General features: G+C 41.9%; 1 protein-coding gene across 2 annotated transcripts in view; it reads left to right on the top strand.

Annotated features, from left to right (window-relative positions):
• Positions 1-18,193, top strand: part of LOC130598814 (opsin-VA-like) — a 38,678-nt gene extending 20,485 nt beyond the window's left edge. The window contains exons 1-5 of one of the 2 annotated variants that reach the window (XM_057408658.1): positions 8,936-9,579; positions 11,099-11,309; positions 11,886-12,003; positions 15,103-15,342; positions 16,099-18,193. In XM_057408658.1, the coding sequence (XP_057264641.1) occupies positions 9,219-9,579; positions 11,099-11,309; positions 11,886-12,003; positions 15,103-15,342; positions 16,099-16,278 (1,110 nt within the window). In that variant the 5' untranslated portion in view covers positions 8,936-9,218 and the 3' untranslated portion in view covers positions 16,279-18,193. Of the gene's footprint in view, positions 1-8,935; positions 9,580-11,098; positions 11,310-11,885; positions 12,004-15,102; positions 15,343-16,098 lie in introns of those variants that run through there. The other variant, XM_057408659.1, reaches the window with a different exon arrangement.
• Positions 18,194-21,272: the final 3,079 nt, after the last annotated feature.

Here is a 21,272-nt window from a genome sequence, read left to right as displayed (position 1 = left end):
CATCAGGCTTGTGTGATGAAAACCTGCCGCATGCTGTAGCACCTGGATACAAACCAGCAGTAGAGCCAGCATCGCGGCCAGCTACCTTTGACTTTTCAGCTCAAAAGGCAAGGTACAGTTTCACAACCACAGCAACAGGGAGCAGGCTGCAGCGGCACTCAGCATGGTGCTTATGTGCTCACCTCGGGTGGGTGTTATCAGAAGTTCTTGTGACTGTGCTGAGACTCTTGGTGTCTGATCTGTCTTTCGGTTTCACTTTTCTGAGATCTTTATTGGGCTAATTCTTCCCTAATAATCCCCCAGTTGAGAAAATAAGGGGGAGAAGCCTGCTAGTTGTACTGCATTGACTGACAGCTGTCAAATGGTTTTGCTACCTTCTGGTTCCTTCCTTCTTCCAAGAACAGCTGCTCCTCTTCCTCCACTTTGTGGCATCTCTAACTTAACACTGAACAAAGCTTTCACGCAGAAAGTACATTTTAGGAACTATTGTGGTGCTGTACAGCAGTAGAAGATATGCCAAACCCAACCCCCAGTATTACATGAGCCTGATGTTTCGTTTCCTGCAGCAATGGGTCCAAACCCTCAGGACTGGCTTCAGCGGTATTTAGTTGACAACTAGTCCTTGGAGAGGACAAAGGCACAAACTTTCTGTTCTCATGAGAGCAGGATTGAACTGAGTCTCTGTGGCTGAGAAGCCCAGAGTCACTCTGACAGGTAAAAAACAAATACAGGATGTAGGTATGATTGTCTTCCATCGAGCTGAATGAGCACACTACACCCTGGATGAGTCTTGGCACTTTGCAGTGCCATGTATTTTGTCGTGGTTTTTTTTTGTGGTTTTGTTTTGTTTTTTTGTTGTTGTTTTGTTTGTTGTTGTTTGTGTGTGTGTGTGTTCGGTTTTGTTTGGATTTTTATATAGATATGTGTATATATATAAATATCAGTTCCATTTGGCAGTTTCTGAGAGAACTTTTGACACTATAAAATAAATGGCTTGCTCAGCCATACTTCGTAAGAGAGCAGAGGGTTTTCAGCCAATGCATGCATAACTCATTTTTGAAAGCTCTCATGATCATTATTCATTGTAGCTTGTAAGAAAACATTGCTGTGAACCCAAAAGTGAAGACTTTGTTTAAAATGATTTATGACACCAAGTCTATCCACAGCATTATGATATGGTTTGCTTAGAGCATTTCTCGGTAATTTTGTCTGCATTGGGAATAAGCATAAAATGAAGGACACCTTTTCCTGTTTGAAAATTAACTAGTGCTGAGCACTGTTAATGAAGATTTTGTGCTATTAAAGGCCTGAAATGTAGGGAGGGGGGTATATTTCCTAATTATACATTAAGTCAGAGGAGAAAAAAATTCCTACAGGTTCCTTATGATCAGGGTTTACATTGAAAGGCCAGGAATTCCATGGATGGCCTGGCTCTAAGCTCACCCTCTGCACAGTTATGTATTCATGATGCAAGGTTTTCGGTGACTTTTCCCTCCTCCTGCTTCACCACCTCTCCTGCCTGTGCACTGCCTGCGGCTGAGCACCATACCTCCTTCTCCATCTTCTTGGTCTCCCCTGCATTGTGCGTCTTGGTCCTCTCCTTTTGGCTCCTGTGCTGTCAGGCCCCTCTCAGAGACCCTTTGACATGATATCCTGATAGAAACTACTGGCTGCATTTCTTGTTTGTTTTTATTAGTATTGTATATATGGCTCTAGTGAGCTATATCTAAACACGGTGCATTTGGGGATGAAGTAAACTTACACAGATGGACTTTTTTCTGTGTCTGTCAGCCCATATGACTACTTTAAAGCAAGTCAGACAAGCTTAGGAAGGAAAGAGACCAGAGTGTCATGTTTATTACTGCTGCTCAGTAATGGCTTAAAACTCAGATGGAGATATGCAGTGCTGAGGCTTTGATAAGTGGTCAAAAGTCCTGGGAGGCTCGTGAACATGAGCCGTCAGTGTGCGCTTGCAGCCCAGAAAGCCAACCGTATCCTGGGCTGCATCAAAAGGAGCGTGACCAGCAGGTCGAAGGAGGTGATCCTGCCCCTCTACTCTGCTCTCATGAGACCTCACCTGGAGCATTGTGTGCAGTTCTGGTGTCCTCAACATAAAAAGGACATGGAACTGTTGGAACAGGTCCAGAGGAGGCCACGAGGATGATCAGGGGCTGGAGCAGCTCCTGTATGAAGACAGGCTGAGAAAGTTGGGGCTGTTCAGCCTGGAGAAGAGAAGGCTGCGTGGAGACCTCATAGCAGCCTTGCAGTATCTGAAGGGGGCCTATAGGGATGCTGGAGAGGGACTCTTCATTAGAGACTGTAGTGACAGGACGAGGGGTAACGGGTTAAAACTTAAACGGTGGAAGTTTACGTTGGATATAAGAAGGAAATTCTGTAAGACACCCACAACCAAAGATGCTCCACGATAGATACCTAGATGTGATGGCTTGACACACGGCAGATGGAGATTTAGTGTTTTTCCTTTTTCCTCAGGAATCTGTGGGGTGGGTGCTAACACTTAAAACACCATCAATCTCATCTGATGAGACTTAGCTATGAGACCATAACAGACTTGGCCCCAAACAAGTATAAATAAAACTGAGTAGAAAGCAAGGTCGTGCTATATTTGATTTATATCTCATTAATGAGATGCCATTGGCTGGATAGTGGCTCTTACTGATTTTGTTTCAGCAGAGAATTGCTTTGGAAAACTATCTGAGGAGCTGGAGATGATCCTGAGGCTGAGATCTGAACCCAGAGCCTATTAATGTACATGAATGTTCAAATTCAGGGTTTAAGTAGACAGCTAGACACTTCTGATCTTGTCTGTGAGATCTTTGTGTAATTTAGAACTGATGGCAGTGCTTGCATGAATCTTCATGAAGCTAATATTAAAACCTTTTATTGTTATTAAAATCTTTAATTGTTTTCCTTGAACAAGTAATAACAAAAGGAAAAGCATGTGTCTGTTGTCTTTTACTGGGAGTGAACAGCTGCAGAGTGAGAAAATGTCACCTCTCAGTTGGAAGGGGAGCAGAAGTAACCTTCACAAGGTTACTGCTGCTCTTTGAGGTCTAAACAAGACAAAAATTGGACTTAGCTACAGAAATTAAGTTTAAAGTTGAACGTTGTAGGAAGAGTTTGTGATGATTACAGGAGAAATAGAGAGGGGTTTTTGGGGTTTGTTCTGCCTTTTTTGTGTGTGGAGGCTTCCTCTTGCTGCTGTTAGGTCAACTGCTCACTGCAGAGCCAGCACAAGCCTTCCCAAGGGCATGGAAGGGACTGGCAGCTGCTGTGCGAAGGATGGGGACAGAGTAACTTTTGGAAGAGGTTCTCATTTTGGTACCACGTCTGTCTTCCACAGCCTCCTAATTCCCAGCCAAGACTGGCCTCAGTGCCTTTCCCCTCTGCGAGCCTTGGTGCCTCTGTTCCATCCAGAGGCTGGTCATCCCCAGTGACTGCACCGCGCAAGACTGCTCCGTGCACCCTGGTGCTCTTTGGGGCTGGCTGCCCTGCGGTCACTTACAACCCTTCGTGCCCCACCAGTGCAGGAGGGTGACCTGGTGCATGGCTGCCCCTGGCTGCTTGAGAGGCGTCTATGGCAGGCCTCCACCTGTCTGCCAGACAGCAATCCTAACTGTCACCTGTACCTGATGCCCCCACTGCTCCTCAGTGGGCTAAATCAGCTCATACCACATACGCTGATGTGACTGCTGGGTTAGACTCCTCACTGCATCCCGGCCTCTTTCAGGACTGCAATGTAGAAATATTTCTGAGTCGTTAAATGTCTGACAGCCAGTGTTACAGCAATTAAAATCTTGACAAACCGCTACATATAATCACTAAAACCCACTTACTCTTAAGATAATCTGAATGATCGCTCACAGACTTCTTACAAGGGCACGTAGTGATACTTTTTACAAGGGCCTGTAGGGACAGGCAAAGGGGAATGGCTTTAAGCTGCCCGAGGGGAGACTGAGATGAGCTCTTAGGCAGAAGCTCTTCCCTGTGAGGGTGCTGAGGCGCTGGCACAGGGTGCCCAGAGAAGCTGTGGCTGCCCCATCCCTGGCAGTGCTCAAGGCCAGGTTGGACACAGGGCTTGGAGCAAGCTGCTCTAGTGGAAGGGGTCCCTGCCCATGGCAGGGGTTGGAGCTGGAGGAGCTTTGAGGTCCTTTCCAACACAAACCCTTCTATGATTCTATGATGATGGTGAGAGTCTATCAGAATATTGATTTTTAGGCTGGGATGAAACTAGTCATGCACAGTATCATAGAATCAAGATGTTGATTTATCATATTTCCAGTGAATGTAAATGTGACAACAAATGCAAAGCTGCAAATTGTATTCTAACTTCAGTTTCTTCAAAGATTTGGTCTCAGTCTAGTACTAAGAAGTTTATGGAAAATACCATCTGCTGTCTTTAGGGACTGCAAAATAAACAACACGTATTTGATGTAGCTAATAACAAACTTTTTAAAATGATGGTTATTAAGGCTAAAGAGTCTCATGTACATGATCCTCCTCAAGATTTCTTGCATGATTAAGTCTTCTTTCCTCTGAATGAGGATTTCATAATAGAAAAATCCTCTTAAATAAGAAATCTCATGTGAACAATTTTTTTACTTAGAACTGCCAGGTGAAAAACTGGAAAAAATTCACACCGCTCATCTGAGGAAATACAATTTCTGAGGAAAACCAAACCATTAAGATGTTGTTTTGCTTATTGTGACAGTGTCAGCTCTTTCAGTGACTATTGACTTTATTGCTTATTGTTAAACGAATGATTTCTTTTACCAGGGTGTTAATGGATTAGTACCGTGTGAAAGCAAGTGGGTGAAAACTCAGAAATCTGTAGAAAATCTTTTATAGTGACAGCAAAATAATTTAAGTCAGAATTAGTGAAAGTATGAAATTATTGCCATCTACTTAACCGCTGTTACGCAGTGCCCAGGGAACCATGTTTAGGTGAGCTTTGCAGAGTATCTTACATTAAACCAAGTCTTGCCTGCTCAGGTGAGGCCTCAAACTACAAGAAACTGTTAGCGTGTCATAAGTAACTACAGCCTGCTGACAAACTATTTCCTTTTCTGGTGCTCAGTGTCTGAATTAGTTTCTTATTCATAGAGTAGGTTTTGTTTAGCTACCAGCTTTGTTACAAATTGCTGGTTGCTGGAAGTCCTGTAACTATGCTGGTATCTTTCCCAGTGTAAAATGCCTATTTTGTACACAGCTTTTATCTCCGCACTTGTTCTTTTAATGAGCAAGAGAGCACAATAATTCCTCCAAGTCACTCAAAAGGGCAAAGATAGAATTTTTCCACTACAATAGTTCAGTGTTTCCTGAGAACAGACTTCAGACGTGGTAACTGCTGTCTTTCAGTAACTGCAAGAAAATAGATCTGCGGCTGAAAACCCAGAAATGGCTGGAGGAAATCAGTTTCAAATGCCAACATGTGGAGTACTCTCTGTACAGGCAAACTGACCATCTGGAATCAGATGCTTCAGTGCCACAGCCTGATCCACTAGAAAAGCCCACTCTACTCATGGTTTGGGTTTTTTTTTACATTGGCTCTTTTCTTGGATCTTTAAGCTGGTGTTTAGGCAAAGTATCCACCTACAGAAGCTTCTGAATGGGTTATATGAAGGTACTTTACAATATCATTATAATGTGGTACTGCAAAGACTAACAACTCTCCTCTGCTCCCAATTCTGATGTGATGTTCTGAATGGTTTTCATTTAGTTAGGCAGCAGGAGGACAATATTTGTCTAAATTTCCAGAAATTTAATAGAAACCCCATTTCCTATACTCAGGTTTCGACAGGTTCTAAAAGGATGTGGGCCTATTTTGAGAATAGGTAAATGAGATCAATCACTGCAGTCCTTTAACAGGGTTCTCAAGCAAAGTCTGCCATTAGGTTTTGCAGGTGCTTTCCTTGAACCTTTCCAGGCATGAAGAGGCTCAGTAGTTAGACTGAGACCAAATCTTTGAAGAAATTGGTCAGAATACAATTGGGGTTTATTTTATTTTATTTTATTTTTTTTTCAAACTAGAAGTTAATTTCTGGGGTGGCCAGCTCAGTCACTGAGATGGGCACTCATGTGTGGCGAGGAAACCAGTTTGGTTCTAAAAAAAGTGGGATCCTTCACTTCAGATCCCCACGAAACCCCTGAAGAGCAGAACATGCTGCTTGCTTTAATTAAATGTGATTAAACCAAATCCTTCTTGGGGACAAAGCAACTCTTTCACAGTCACTTTGGGAGTGAACGCCACTGCTGGCAGCATCTTGGGATGACTCACATGCTCAGAAGCTGAGAGAACCAATTCCACACTGACATTATAGTTCATTTCCCTGTTTGAGTCTTGTGGGACTGGTAAACGCAGGGCTAATTCCCTAAGTCCTACATACAGTTTCAGGCACCAGATTTTTTTCTCAGTTAACACTGTTCTTGTCATCTTGATTTTGTCTTACAGGTGGAATTACCATAGACATATTACGCAGGTGCTGTTAGTTACACATTCTCTTCACCTCACTGACTGTATGTTCCCTGCTTCACCAGCAGCAGTTTAACCATAGCCTGAGGCTGTTTTGTTGTTTACCAACTTATCTCTTCATATGAAATGTTAGACAGGAACACCTTTGCCAAGGGGGCAAGTCGTGCTTCAGTTCTGCCCAAGAAAATGAAGACTGAAGTAGAGCAGATGTGTGAGGTATGACAAACATGGACCCTTCTGTTTGCGTGTGCTCCAAGTTTTTCAGTGTATGGAAGTCTAGGAAAAGGAATGTGGCACTAATGGAAAACAAGACCTTAATAAAAGCAGCTAAAGATCTTGTGATGTAAGGCTGACGAACAGCTGCCTCTTTAAATGTAGGCTCCAGACCCAAGATGCTCCTGTTCTGCCTCTGCTCATAAGGCAATGCTTTGTCTCTCTAATGATTTGAGAAAAAATGTCGTAAAACAAAATTAAAACCAAAACCAAAACCACCTGGGGAGTGATGGTAGTGGGGAAGCTGCAGTGCAAGAGGGGCAGCAACTGTGGAGGGAAGGAGCAAATGTAAACCCCTGGTGCTGGTAGAAGTGCAAGTACTGTTAAGTTGTAATAAGAGGGCATGTCACAGAGAATCACTTTCAGTGACAAAGTTGCCTGCTGAAGAAGAAAAACAAGCAAAACAGCCAAGCAAGACAGCATAGGGGTATTTTCAAAGGATTCTAAACAAAGAGGAAGCACAAGAAAAAGAGAAGGCATTTAAACTGTAACCAAGGTCATAGCTCATACAAACAACTTGAACGGTATGACAGCATAAAAAACCAACGATAGAGACAATAGTTATCCATTGTTTAAAAGAGGTGTCAATGTACAGTCAATAGATTCACACCTTAGAGAAGGCCAGGTATACCCTTCTCTGTTATATGCTAAATCCAGAGTTCTAGTTTCATTCTGACATCCGTAGGAACTTAAAGCCATGCAGAATTTCAGACAATATGATATTCAAACTCTATTTAAATTTGCGGTCAGATCTTCTGCTGTAGTATGTAGCCAGTGGAGCTGTACTGAGTGGTGCCATACAAAGACTGGCTGGAGGCATTTTAATGTTGCTGTGTTGATCCTTGTTTTATTTATGGCAGTTGGAATTTTTTAATTTCTCTGTTTAATAAGTAGCATTTTGTGAGTATTTTGATCAGATTTGGGCTGATTAAGCAGTGCCTCTTTCCTTTTCAGCTGAGGATATGCTCACCATTTAAAAACACCTTTGTTATTTTGGTTATGGTAAGTAGGAGTTTAGGTTTTTTTTTAGTTAAAAATAGTCTGAATTTTTCTAATGCGTATTTCTGCCAGTGTGCATAAACCCTTTTCATTTCATTCCTGTATGCCAAAACTTTCTAACCTGTGTTAACAGGGTGTTTCATGTACAAACCAAAGCAAGTATGGACTCAGGGGAATGTATGGGCAGGTAATGTTACTAATTTTCACTCACACTCCAGCTCCTGTTTGTTTATGCACGTCTTGTATACGATGTGTGTCCAGAGTGTGAACTCCAAGATGGGAACTGGATCGCTTTTGTATTTCTGGCTCTGGTTAATACACTGAGGGTCAGATTAACAATTACGGTCTCCAGGAACTACCTCACAACATGGCTGAATGACCTCTGTGTTCCTGGGGTATCAGGCTTAATTTGTAGAATTATTACTGGCAGTCATTTAGACTGGGAGTGCTGGAATATCTGTCCCAGTATTGTGCCTCCTTAGGGGGCAAAGGTGACTGAGCTACTCGCCTTTGGGAACAACCACAAGTAACCCTGACTGCTAATGATTGTTAAAAAGTTGTTAAATGGCCAGAAATATCAGAAATAAATGACCAGCTACGAGATTTCCTGTTTTCATAGCATACTGATTTAATTTATTTTCATGTATTTAAAAACACCATTTTAAAAATATTGTTGTGCATATTTGAGTTTTCAGCACTAAAGCTGCAATTATAATCATTAAGCCTTCAACCGGAATTATATCGCTTCTGTCTCTGGGAGAGGCTGAAATTCCACTGAATAACACAGAAAACCTATTTAATTTGGAGCTTCACTTCGGAGGCCGTGAGCTCCCTCCCCTGAGCTGTGGGCAGGGGTGTGAGTGCAGTCTCACCGCCGGCTTTACAGCTGCTCCGGTCGCCCGGCATTAATCTTTTGAGGGCTGCCTCCTTCAAGAAAACAAGCCAAGGGGAAGCCTCCCCCTTGCTGTGCTCCAGCAGCGCAGCGCAGGAGGACGAGCACTTCACCACCCTATTAACAAAAGGAAAGCTGCTTTTTTACAGTGCTAAAGGTCACGGAGGCATCCAAGCCAATGCTTCCTTCCCCCCTCCTCCAGAGTGGGGATGATCTGAGAAGGAGGAAACCTGCAGCTTCTGTAGCTGGGTTTTATTACAGACAAAGACACAGCTGCATCAGGAGAGAGTAGGAGACTGCTGGCAGAAAGGGGAAGAAGTTGTTCTAAGGGATTTTCCTGTTCATCACTGTTGCCACATTCACTGCACAGCACTAAACTCTCCTCTGACCAAAACGTTGTCTTCTGGACTATTCTGGACTATTACTGGAAAGTGGAAGCATGGAGAGTTTGTTCACACTTCTGTTGGAGACAGTAAATTTCTCCTTTTAATTTTCAATGTTATTTGCAGATTAGAAACTCCAATATTACACAGTATTATCTTTGCTAATGAGAGAGAGAAAATGGATGCATTCAGAGCACCTGAAAATGAGTCACTTTTGTCCAGTTCCTCTGGTCCTGCCAGATGGGATCCCTTCCGTCGTCCATTGGACTCCATCCAGCCCTGGCACTTCAGGCTTCTGGCAGCAGTAATGCTGGTGGTGACCTCCTTGTCGCTTGCTGAGAACCTGGCTGTGATCCTGGTAACTGTTAAGTTCAAACAGTTGAGACAACCTGTCAATTATGTTATAGTCAATTTGTCCGTGGCTGATTTTCTGGTCTCACTGACTGGTGGCATCATCAGCTTTTTAACAAACCTAAAAGGTTATTTTTATATGGGATACTGGGCGTGTGTCCTGGAAGGATTTGCTGTCACATTTTTTGGTAAGCTTGATTTTGTTTGTAGCTGTATGTTCTTTTCCTTCACCTTCCTTCAGTGTATTCCAGTAGCTATCCTGCAGCTTCCCTTGCACGCTTTTCACTCGCTGGTTCTTTCCCCAGTTAAATATATTCTGTCTTGGATCTCATGTGTGAGTTAATAATATATATTACTATCTCTGTCATATACCAGTGGCTTGTTGCATGTACACTGAACACTGAATATGTTTAATATAATCACAAAAAGTGTGCTAAAAGTCTAACAGCTTTGGAGTGAGGAGGAGGTTGAGTAAAACAATGCCAGGGAAAATTTCTGTATGTGTAACTAGTTTCAAGGTTTGTATCTAGGTGTGTGTATGTGTGAATAAATAACAGAGAGAGAAGAAGAGTGAGTAGCTGCTTTTAAACTGTGGAAAATATTATGGAAACATCTTACAGTAGCTGCCTGTGGGGTTATAGCAATGCTATGGCTCAAACGGTCTCTCCACACACCCACTGGTTTTGTTTCTTTACTTTGTTTTACTAACTACGCAAAGTATCAGAAGTCCTCTAACAGGGAATATCCTCGCCACATAGATCCCTGTGTAAATACATCTCTGCAGAATAAATGGAAAGTAAGTTTTAAATGGATTCTCTTCTTAAGAGAGACATTCCTGCCTCCCTGTTCCTGTTTTTAAAGCTGCTTAGTAAAGACAGCCTTCTGACTCTTGGCACTGCTCTGAATCAAACGCATTCCTGATCTGCAGCCTGAAAAAGAGCCCCAGGTTGCTCTCAGCCTGGTTAAGTTACAGAGAGGGAATGTTGGCACGGGACAGCGATGCTAAATCAGTCTGTGGCACGTAAGCTGTGTCTCATGAATGAAGATCAGGCTATTTCAAGGGTTTGGTGGCCAACCAGGTGATATGTGCCTGATAAACTGATAATTTGTTGCTGTGGGCAGCTCTCTGTAGGTCAGAGCTTTATGGCAGTCTGAAATATGACATTTCTTGCAATGATAGTGTTTTGAAGATATATCCTAATTTGTTTATTTGGAAGCTACACATCATTTGGAGCTTTTTAGAGTAGAACTGAACAAAAAAAAAGAAGTCATTGTCAGTTAAGTGGCCCAATTAGCTGCTTGGGGTTGCAAGTCATTGTACTGTAGACTGACAAACTGGACAAATATGAAAATCTTGCGCTCTTAATAAATATTAGAGTAATGCACATAAATAGCACAATCTTTCATAACCTTGTGTTAATGAAAGAGGTGATGAAGAGGTGCCTGATCAAACACTGGGACAGGTTGACCCAGGGTGGTTGTTGAGTCTCCATCCATGAAGATATTCAAAACCCAATTGGAGTTGGTCCTGGACAGCCTGCAGTATGGACCGTGCTTGAAGGGGGGAGGTGTGTGTGTGGTGGGGGGTGTGTTGAACTAGGTGACCTCCAGAGGTGCCTTTCACCCTAACCAGCTCTGGGATGTGGGATTGTGCTTGCTTTTCAGTGAATCTTCCCAATTTTTGACACTGTCTGTGTTTTCCTACAGGCATTGTTGCTCTCTGGTCTCTTGCTCTGTTGGCTTTTGAGCGGTACATTGTGATCTGCCGCCCATTGGGAAATATGCACTTGAGTGGAAAGCATGCAGCCCTGGGTATTGCCTTTGTGTGGACCTTTTCCTTCATTTGGACCATTCCACCAACAATGGGTTGGAGCAGTTACACCACCAGCAAGATTGGAACTACTTGTGAGCCTAACTGGTAAGGCCACTCTTACAGGATATGGTAAAGAAATGGAACTTGCAGCTCAGGACATCTCAGGGGCAGGAATTTAAAGGAAAGGTTTAAGAATGATGTACATCTCTGCAAAAATTGATGTAAAGGAAATTATAGCAAAACTGAGCAAAATCGCCAAGAACAGAATTAAAAAAAAAAAAATCTAAAGGAAATCTAAAGGAGGAGCTTCCACCTCTGATGACAAGAGCTGTCCTGCACCTTGTGCTTTTGTCAGCATTCATAGAGGACAAATAGACAGGTTTTTCAGAAGACTGGGCAAAGCCTTGAGCAGCCTGGTCTGACCCCATAGCTGACTCCACTTTGAGCAGGAGGTTGGGCTACATGTCTTGTCCTCCCGAACTGTCCTACAGTTCTAGGATGCTGTGGCCATAGGATTCTGTCCTAGCCCATGGCCAGGGAGGTGGCCCAGGGCTCCACCTGGTGATGTGATTAGAGCTGTAATGAACGAAGCAGTTGACAAAAATACTAGTGACACCCTTGAACAGCAAAGTTAGACAGAGGTTAGTAATAAGTACACAATGTATTTTGTGTTTTATACAGGTACTCAGGAGCTTATACTGACCGCACATACATTATTGCATTCTTCACCACCTGTTTTATAGTGCCTTTATCTGTGATTTTGGTATCCTATGGAAAACTGATGCAGAAGCTAAGAAAGGTAAGAAGAAGCACTTATAAGTAAAATTTCACATGTGCGCATGCAAACATTTTGAATTTATGTGTTCAATTTTCTATGAAGATCAGACAAACGCAGATCAAATTTCCAGGCAGGAAATGCACTCGGTTATCATCCCTTGTAATTTAATGATCCTTAAGCACAGAAACTCATGGTATGGTTAGACTTTTCAAAGTGTGCAGTTTGCAGTCACTTATCAATGCATCTCATTAGCCAACTCTCATACCAATGAAAGAATGTCTGTCTCATAACAAAAGAAACTGAATGACCCAGTGTTGGTCTGATCGCAATTGTTCTTCAATTCAGTGATGTTTCTTAAGGATCAAACCAGGTAAATCAAAATTTAGCTTAAAATGACTGTAAATGTTAAGGGTGCTGGCTAATACTCTGTAACACTTGCATGCAGAGTAAGTTGTAGCATCTATAATCTAATGCTGTGTAGTAAATAAAATGTTAGATTGTCCAGGAACATTTAAAAGACTTGGGAAATGCTTTTGAATTTTATTTAATGATTATGTTGACTTGATCTAAAAAGGTATCTGCAACAAGTGAAAAAGAAGACAATAAAATAGGAAAATTCATATTTGGGACAGGATTTTGGGGCAATATTTTTCTATTTGCTGCTATTAGCTGTCTTGTCTTATTCCTTTAGTAATAAATTCAGTAAATTTCTTCAATTTACTGATGTTTTGAAAGTATTTGGGGTAACCAAATGCTTGTATTTATTCTTAGTGTCATTTTCTATAAGTAAAACAAAACAGAAGGCAAATGCATAAAATATCTTATTTTCTCATTAGAAAATACATGCATTAGGAAAATGCATACTGCAGGTGACAACAGCATTCCTCTAAATGGATTTTTTCATGACTTCCCCAGGATGTATTTAGGGGAGAGAAGGTTAAGTGGCTGAAGGGAGGTTGATTTCAGTGTCAAACACAAGGAAGGTCCCAGATTGAATGTGAACTATAGCACAGGCGTGTTGCTGCTCACAGTGCTCATGGTGAGGCAGCAAAGGGTCTGGTGGTGTGAGGGTGGGGGACATGAATTACAAGACATTGAGATACTTGAAGAAAATCACTGTTGATGACTCAGACTTTTCTGAGATAACTTGTAAAACTGCAATCCTGTTATTCTGAACATCCAGAACATTTATCAGTATTTTATTTTTCCCTGTCCAAACCTACCCACAGAGGAAATGGAATGGAGAGAGCACAGGCCAAAGTGGCCCTGGTGATCAGACGTGAAAGAGAGGGATGTTAACCCAACAGAGACAGTGTGCAGCCAAGCATTCAGCACTATGATGGGTCTGCCAGAGCAGTGGCTGTTGTGCTACTAGGATGCTTCAGGAGGTACACAGAAAGGGTCATTTCCTTCCTCCAGGATAGCTACTTAAGTGGCTGGAAGTTAAACCAAAAACAGGTGAGATGAGATAAAAAGGAATCAGAGAAGGAAAATGTCACCATCAGTCACAGCAGAAGCCAGGGAATGGTCCATCATGCCATTTGGGTCAGGTCAGGGTATCTTCTGAAAGACTGATCTGTGCCATGCAGCGGGTCCCAGCATTGGCCTGGAGCGACTGTTGTGTGATCTCACTAGGCTTAGTTTCTCACTTCTTTTTCTGTTATCCAGAAAGAATAGCGGTAATGTTAAAGAAAAGAATAAATCACACCTAGGGTTTCCTCTGCCAGCTTAGAGACCTGGCAGACCACACAGCTGGGAGATGCTGGGGCAGCCTCAGGGCACCACATCACAAATGATTTAGCCATAGCCTGTGCCAGCCCTTGCCTTTGCCTTTTGTTGGCTTTTGCAGGCTTTTGCAGAGTGATGTAACTGTCTGAGTCAGCCTCTGTTACTTACAATAGCTTAAAACAAACTGGTGTAGAAAAGCCAACTGCCTGGAATATAGTCTTTAAATTTATAATAAATTGTCATAAGGTTATATCTCACAACTCACAAGCTTATATCTCACAACTAAGCTAATTTTCTGACTGCAGTGAATAGAGAGATCCCTGCACCAGAACTGGTGTCCTGATGTTTCCAGCCAACACCCTTCCCTGATTTTGAGGGCCATTTCCCATGGTTGCCACAGTGCGATGTCGTGTGTGACACTGGTTTATCTTAGAGAAGTTTGCTAGTCCCTCAGTCCCCGTGAACCCAGCTTTACAAAGCCAATGGTAGCTTTCACTGCAACTGAAAAACTAATGAAATAAAGAAACCTTAGGAAAAGGTCTAATTAGCAGTTTATAATGGAGATAAATTATTATGGCACTATTCCTTTGTTTGCAAGATGATTCCTTCTCAGTTTCATGTTCTCAGCTTTAGAAAGGAAGGAATCTACTGTCATCCACAAAAAGCCATAGTTGAGAAAAAAGCCAGACTGATGTGAGACAAGGGTGAAACATCCAGGAGATTATGTAGCCATTGCAGCTCCACTGAAGCTAGTGATGTATAGCAAGTTGTATCACCCAAAAATGTAGCCCTAATTGTTTCGTGGTTTTAGAGGTAAGTTATTGTTATCAGATGATACCAGTTGCTTGTTCTGTCAGGGTCATTGTTTCTGAACAGAGGCCAAATCTTCTCTCTGATCTGACTTAAAAATCATTAGGATTACTTTTCTCACAGATGGAATTTAAAGGTGTTTCTGTATTGCCTTGGGGTGGGCTGATGCAGCACCCATAAAGTTATCTGAGCTAGATCAACTTTTGTGGCTCTGGACAGCAAACCTGTGCCACCGCTTCACTGCTTGTGACTTGGCTGAAGTCTTGGGGGTGTCTCTGCAGGCTGCAGTTGTGCCCGACTGCAATTAGATTGATACACAGAGGTTGCCCTGGTAATTGCTTTTTGCTCTCACTTTGACAATATAAAGACACCTAAGCAAAGGAAATAACAATGTACAGTAATTCATGTCCCTCAGCAGTAACACCTGACAGACACCCTGTGGTCCAGTAACAGCATCCTTATGTGCTGCCATACTCAAAGAGAGTAGGTGTTTCCTTCTAGCATGGCAGATTGTTAACCTGTTCACTGACTGCACTGGTTGGAGGCCTTGTTTTCTAGAATCTTCTGTTCTTTTCTTTAAAGGTGTCAGATACACAAAGCAGGCTGGGAACTACCAGAAAACCTGAAAGACAAGTGACTAGAATGGTTGTTGTTATGATCGTTGCCTTTCTAATCTGCTGGATGCCATACGCCGCCTTTTCTATCCTAGTCACTGCATATCCCTCCATTGAGCTGGATCCTTGTCTGGCAGCAATTCCAGCTTTTTTTTCCAAAACAGCTACTGTTTATAATCCAGTTATTTATGTCTTTATGAACAAACAGGTACTGTATGCTCTCAAAATGTCTTTAACACTCATATTTTGTTATTTTGTCTTGCTTTATAATGAATTATTTCTACTTACCTACTAGGTAACTATGTTAGCTTTTATAATATGCTAGCATTGCAATATCCAGCATTTAGAACCAAAAAAAAAAAAAAAAAAAAAAAAAAAATCACTGTAACAGGCATGATAATAAACTTGAATAGATTTATGCTATGTAACTACTAAGAGTGGTGGCACCAAGCAGAATATAAGCATGTAAGTGAAAAGAAGAAAAATAGTGAAGTGACTGTTGAATAAGAAGTGATGAATATGTTTATTTTCTCAGTGCTGCAGAGAAAGCTATTGCTTATCTTGCATGCTATGAACAGTACCCCGATCTCCCAGTGTGTGGCAGATGTCTGCTGGTTTTCCCTTGTTCATGGATATGAACTGCATGGAAAGAAACTGTCTTTGAATAGCTGGGTATTAGCATATGAAAGCAACTCATGAGACTGGAGAAATGACCCGTTTTGTCAGAAGAGGAGTTCGTTTTGGGAATAAGATTTTCCAGTAGTCTGGGTCTTTTTAGAGCATCATTATTTCTCAGTTTTAGAGTTCTTCATGGTGATGCCGGCAGATATATTTTATGGGGCTACTTATGCTCCCAACTGACTCTGAAGAGAATTTCCAGGAGTTTTAGCTAAGACACAGACTGCTTTATAGAGATATTGTAAGATTCCACGTGTTTTGATTGATCTTTTATTCCACTTTCTAGTTCAGGAAGTGTCTGATTCAAATGTTCAGCTGCTGTGCCGTAGAAATTGCAGAGTCCAACATGAACCCAACTTCAGAGAGAGCGATGCTAACCCAAGACAAAAGAGGCAGTGAGATGTCCACCATGGCAGTACGTAGCACCGTTTCGAAGAGGAAAAATGGAGATGAACACAATTGCTGATCTTCTGCTTAGTTGGCAGCTTCATAAAACAAAATCTGTCCCATGTAGGGTGGGAGATAAGATCATTAACGCAGTGCCAAAGCATATTTCCTTGTTACCATCACTTAATACAAAAATGTTGTCAGTAGGGACACTAAGCTCCTGTGAATACCGGCTTTTGAGATTCCAGGCTCCTGAATGGTACAAGATTTTCTTGGCTCTGCAGTTGCATCCAGACACCTGGCCATAAGGTGAGTCCCTTCCTCCGCTGTGTTGTTCTTCCCAATCCACAGCCTGCTTGCTCCTGAAAATAACATCAGGGGATCCCAGTGTTGCTGTGCTGGCACGTAGCACAGTAAGGATAGGAGAGTTTTATGCTGATGATAGCTCCTTGGTCAGCTGGACAAAACCATGAACTGACACAGGGCTTCAGTAAGCTAACGGACAAATAAATAATATCTAGCACTCAGGTGACTCAATTTCAGGCAATGGAGGTTCTGAGTGGAATGGGTCTCAGTGCTTCTCTGGTTGGTTTGGGAACTTTTACTAAAACAAACAACAAACAAACCAGAAAAAGCCCGAAGCTCTGCACTTGTTTCTGTTCTTGGGGAAAATCTCAATGGGCCACTGAGACCTGCACCAGCTTGGACAAGCCATCCAGACTCCCAAGCCCTATTTTAATAATACGAGCCCTATCACGGGCTGTTCATATCCTCTCTCTGCATTCCCTCTTTGTCAAGAAAATATTCTGTGCTTGTGGCAACTTTTGAAGTAAATTAATTTGGACTGGATGATTGTTTTAGGTGCCTTCCAACTGAACTATTCTATTAACTGAACTTTAGAACAGGAGTTAGCAGCATATAGGAGAGTGTAACTGTGCCGGAATGCTGGAGGAAGGGCCAGTAGCACAGCTTAGAGTTGTGAAGCTGAGCTTTGTGGGACCGAAGATTTCCCCTGTATGTGCCTGCATTGTGCAGAGTTGAGATCTGTCGTGTTCTTGAGACCATGAAGCTCCAGGTGACAGCTATCATTTCTGTTTCTTAGCACTTAGAATTGTCAGAAATCAGTGCTTGGAGAATACAAATGCTATGTACAAATCATGCTGGAGCATGCTGATGTATGCATTTCCATTTGCACATTTTGACTTTTCTCTCTTCTGATCTAGGACATGCCTCTCCAGAAAGCACAAGCAACATCCTAGCCTAGTAGGCAAGCTGCAGCAGCCAATAGCACCACGCTGCTGTGCTCCTTTGAGGGGCAGTCGTGTCCCTGTCTCTGCAGTCCTTACTTTCCTGTTTCTGCTTAAGTCACATCCTCCCTACTTTTAACTGAGCAGATCCCTACTGATCCTGGCAGAAATCATTAACTTTTTATTATACTTTTGATATCAGAAGCAAGGAGTGCAACAACACATTTTCTGTAAATAGTGAAGAAGAACAGAAATTGCCAGCTTTCCATGACTGTACTCCATCTTGGATATTTAACTCACACAATGACATGCAGCAAGATACTTAGCTTTAGCAGAATATTATGCACATGCAAAACCAAACTAGCCCATGAGTGTAATACAGCCAGACTTTTGCTTTAAATAGCCCTTGGTGAACAGCATACGGAATGTTTCTAAGACCTGGCATATCAGATTTTGAGTCCTATATAAGATCTACGCCTTATTTAATGCATTTTAGAAGAAACTGCAATGGCAGGCTATATTTAAATGCTTTAGTATGGAAATCCATTATTTCTGGATAAGGCATTAATACAGTGTGACATTGAAACAAATGTTGCTCCACAGTGTTATGGAGAAGCTACACTAGCTGCATACAGTACAGGCCTTAGCAATAGCAATGTGATATGGAATGAATCATTCAGTGTTCAGCTTTATTTCAGAAAACTACAATTTCTTTACACAGAATAAAGACATTATGTTTCTACCAGATTTTTCCCTCTCTTGTTATTTTGCTAAGTTACAACTTGAAAAACTGCAGTGCCCTGAAAAGGAATGACAGGCTACCTGAGAGATCTGGGGTCACGCCTGGTGCCAGAGCAGTTCCTGGCTGAGCTGGAACTATTCCCGCGCAAAGGAGGATGTTGGTGGATGAGGGAAAGGTAACACAGACAGAAAAGCATATCCTGAAACGCTGGCGTCTTGCAAAGGCCGAGTTCTTTGTGGTTCTTGTGCTCAAGAGGAGATAAAAGGTGCAGCTTCCACACACGGGTGGAGGGACAGGCATGGGCAGTGAGGACTGCTTGGCCGCCCGTTCCTCTTGTCCCCCCTTGCAGCATTCACACCAGTGGACCTACAGAATAATTCAGCCCCATATGTCTGCACAGCCCTGACTTTCCAGTGCATTTTGCTTTAGCAATCTAACCACGGAGGCAGCAATGACAGCAGTACGTGGGAGAAAGCACGAGCTCCTCATCCCTCCTCCCTGTCATCAGTCTTCTAGTGGGGATGTGTTTGGGTTGGGGGTCCCACATCCGCCACCCCCACTTCTGAAGGCAATGTGGAGCTTGCTAACAGGTGGGAGGGTAGCCTGCCTTAGGGAGCAGTGTACCTGACATTCACGACAAACAGGTTATAACAGGTAAGTCTGGATACTTGCTTTAGGCAACTGCTGAGTATTTTTTAAATCAAATATTCAATTTCATCATCAATTATTCAATAAGAACTTTCTTTTAAAAGATCCTTTAGAAATGCATACGTAAAATGTGATTTCTGTAAAGCTTTCTCTTAACACTCCAAGTGGTCAGTTTCTTTGGTCCTGTTTTTCTTCCCCTTCACCCAACCGCCCATTGTTCTCATTTAGGACAAAAGCCTCAAGCTGGCCAGGGAAGGTTTAGACTGGAGATGAGGAACAATTCCTTTCCAAAAAGGGTGCTCAGGCATTGGAACAGGCTGCCCAGGGCAGTGCCAGAGTCACTGTCCCTGCAAGTGTTCCCAAACTGTAGAGATTGAGGGCTTCAGTGCCATGGGTGGCCTGGGCAGTGCTGGGAACGGTTGGACTGGATGAGCTTTTAAATATTTTATATAAATGTATATAGATAAATGGATCCTCTTTTAAATATTTCATAAATGTTGTGAGACAGGAAGGGTAAGGTATTAAATTATTATTTGTATGCATATTTTTGTGTTTATTAGTGTGTTAAAACAGTGAGGTATGATTTGAAAGAAAAAATTCCTGCATTTAAAACTTAGATTTTCTCTTTCAAGGATATGTTGACCTAGGTTAATCACATGTTAATGGTACTGGATATATTAAATCATGAAGAACTGGCAGAAGTGTTAGTATTTAATTAAAAGCAACAGAATTATTTTATGTCCTGAGAAGGTGAGGATACGTACAGATTTGTAGTACAAAATAAAGCATCAAAACTTAAGCAATGGCAAAAAGAAATAAATGCAAAAAACTTAGAAAATAGCAAGTTAAAAAGACAATTGCCATCTGATACCTGGCTCTCTCATTCCCAGTGCAAGTCACCCTTGGTGAAGTGGTACTGGTGAGCTTTTTAGAACATTTCACTTACTTAGGAAAACCTGGTTTTCACCTATAAATTGAGGACATCAGTTTGTAAGGATAGCCAAAGACAGTGTCTCCAACTAATAAGAATGGAAGCACACCCAGTTAATACACTAAGAGCCAGCGTGAGGTTACCTGTAGGTCGCATTGCCATTGTGCGTGGCGGGGTGGATCGTCTGACATTAGGCTTTGAATTACTGCACTCAACATTATAAGGAAGGGTATTCATCCAGGACCTTAAGGGCAGTGCTCACATTTCAGCCACAGAGCAGACAAATAACCTTGGCTTTTTTATAAGGGAGAACTACAGCACAACAGAACAACATAGGAATCCTTAGACTGAAAGAATGTATAGGAATACACTGAAAAATCAGGACATTAAGCCCTGCTTCCTTTTGCCTAGTCATAAGCAATTGCTAGAAAGAGAAGGCAAGATTTTCTCCTAAAGCCCGGTACCAGAGTCCACACTGCCCATCCATCTGCAGCTGCCCGAAGCCCTTCATAGTCAGAAGTTCTAACAGACTTCTTTTTCTTTGTGCAAACCCAATTGTCATGTACTTTTTTTCTCAGGGGAAACAATTTTGAGATACCTTTCAGGGAATGACATTTAGAAAAAGATTTCTCTAACTTTGCTTAGAAACTGCAGCATTTTCTGTACTTTTCTGGTTATTAAAGTTGGAAAACAATAAGAAAACATGGAAACATGAAAACATGAAAAAAACAATAAGAACAATAAGAACAATAAGAAAACATGGAAACATGAAAACATGGAAAAAAAGAAACCCCATATTTTCCTATTCAGTCTTCAAATTATTGCTGTTCCCTGGATGGTGGTAAAGCACTGGCAGTATTCTTTTCACAGAGAAGCCTTAATCAAGTTGTCAGTTTTCAAAATTAAAGGTAATTTTAACCACTTTCTTACTGTTTGCACTCAACTGTTCTGCTGTTAATCAGTTCACCTGACCAGGATATAAGTGACACATGAGCTTTGTCAACTAAACCTGTGTTCCTAGTGTGAAGCTCTATCTTATGCAGAAACAGTTCACGTCAAATTCCACATGTAGCTCATAGCTTAACTACAACTGTTAAGATTTGAGCTGTACTCCTTCCACATGAGCCTGTTTAGCACGCTTTAATAGATTATATTTATGGTTGTCTTATATAATTTCGCCACTCTCTTACACAAACACTGACATGCAGCATGCAAAGACATAAAAATGTAGGTTGCAACAGGGCGATATGAAAACTAGTGGGTTTGGACAAATAGAAAATTAGTATTAGAACCTAATTAGTCTTTATTTCATTTAGAGAAGGAATTAGTCTTAATAGGACCACGGAACCATCACAAATGTTTTCTTTCCATCAAGTAAAAAAGTGAACAAACATTAATCAATCATTCTCGTAAAACGCAGGGTGTCTGCAGTATTTCTCATTGTCCACAGCACTGCTCTTTTTCAGGCCCTCACAAGGGCCTGGAAGTATTTTCTGGAAGAGGCC

This window comes from Pezoporus wallicus, unplaced genomic scaffold, assembly GCF_028554395.1.
Source record: "Pezoporus wallicus isolate ANWC-B61680 ecotype Strahan unplaced genomic scaffold, APGP_CSIRO_Pwel_v1 contig_13954, whole genome shotgun sequence".
NCBI classification, from domain to species: domain Eukaryota; kingdom Metazoa; phylum Chordata; class Aves; order Psittaciformes; family Psittacidae; genus Pezoporus; species Pezoporus wallicus.
Note: the sequence above shows the minus strand (reverse complement) of the source record. Positions and strands in the feature narration are given on the sequence as shown.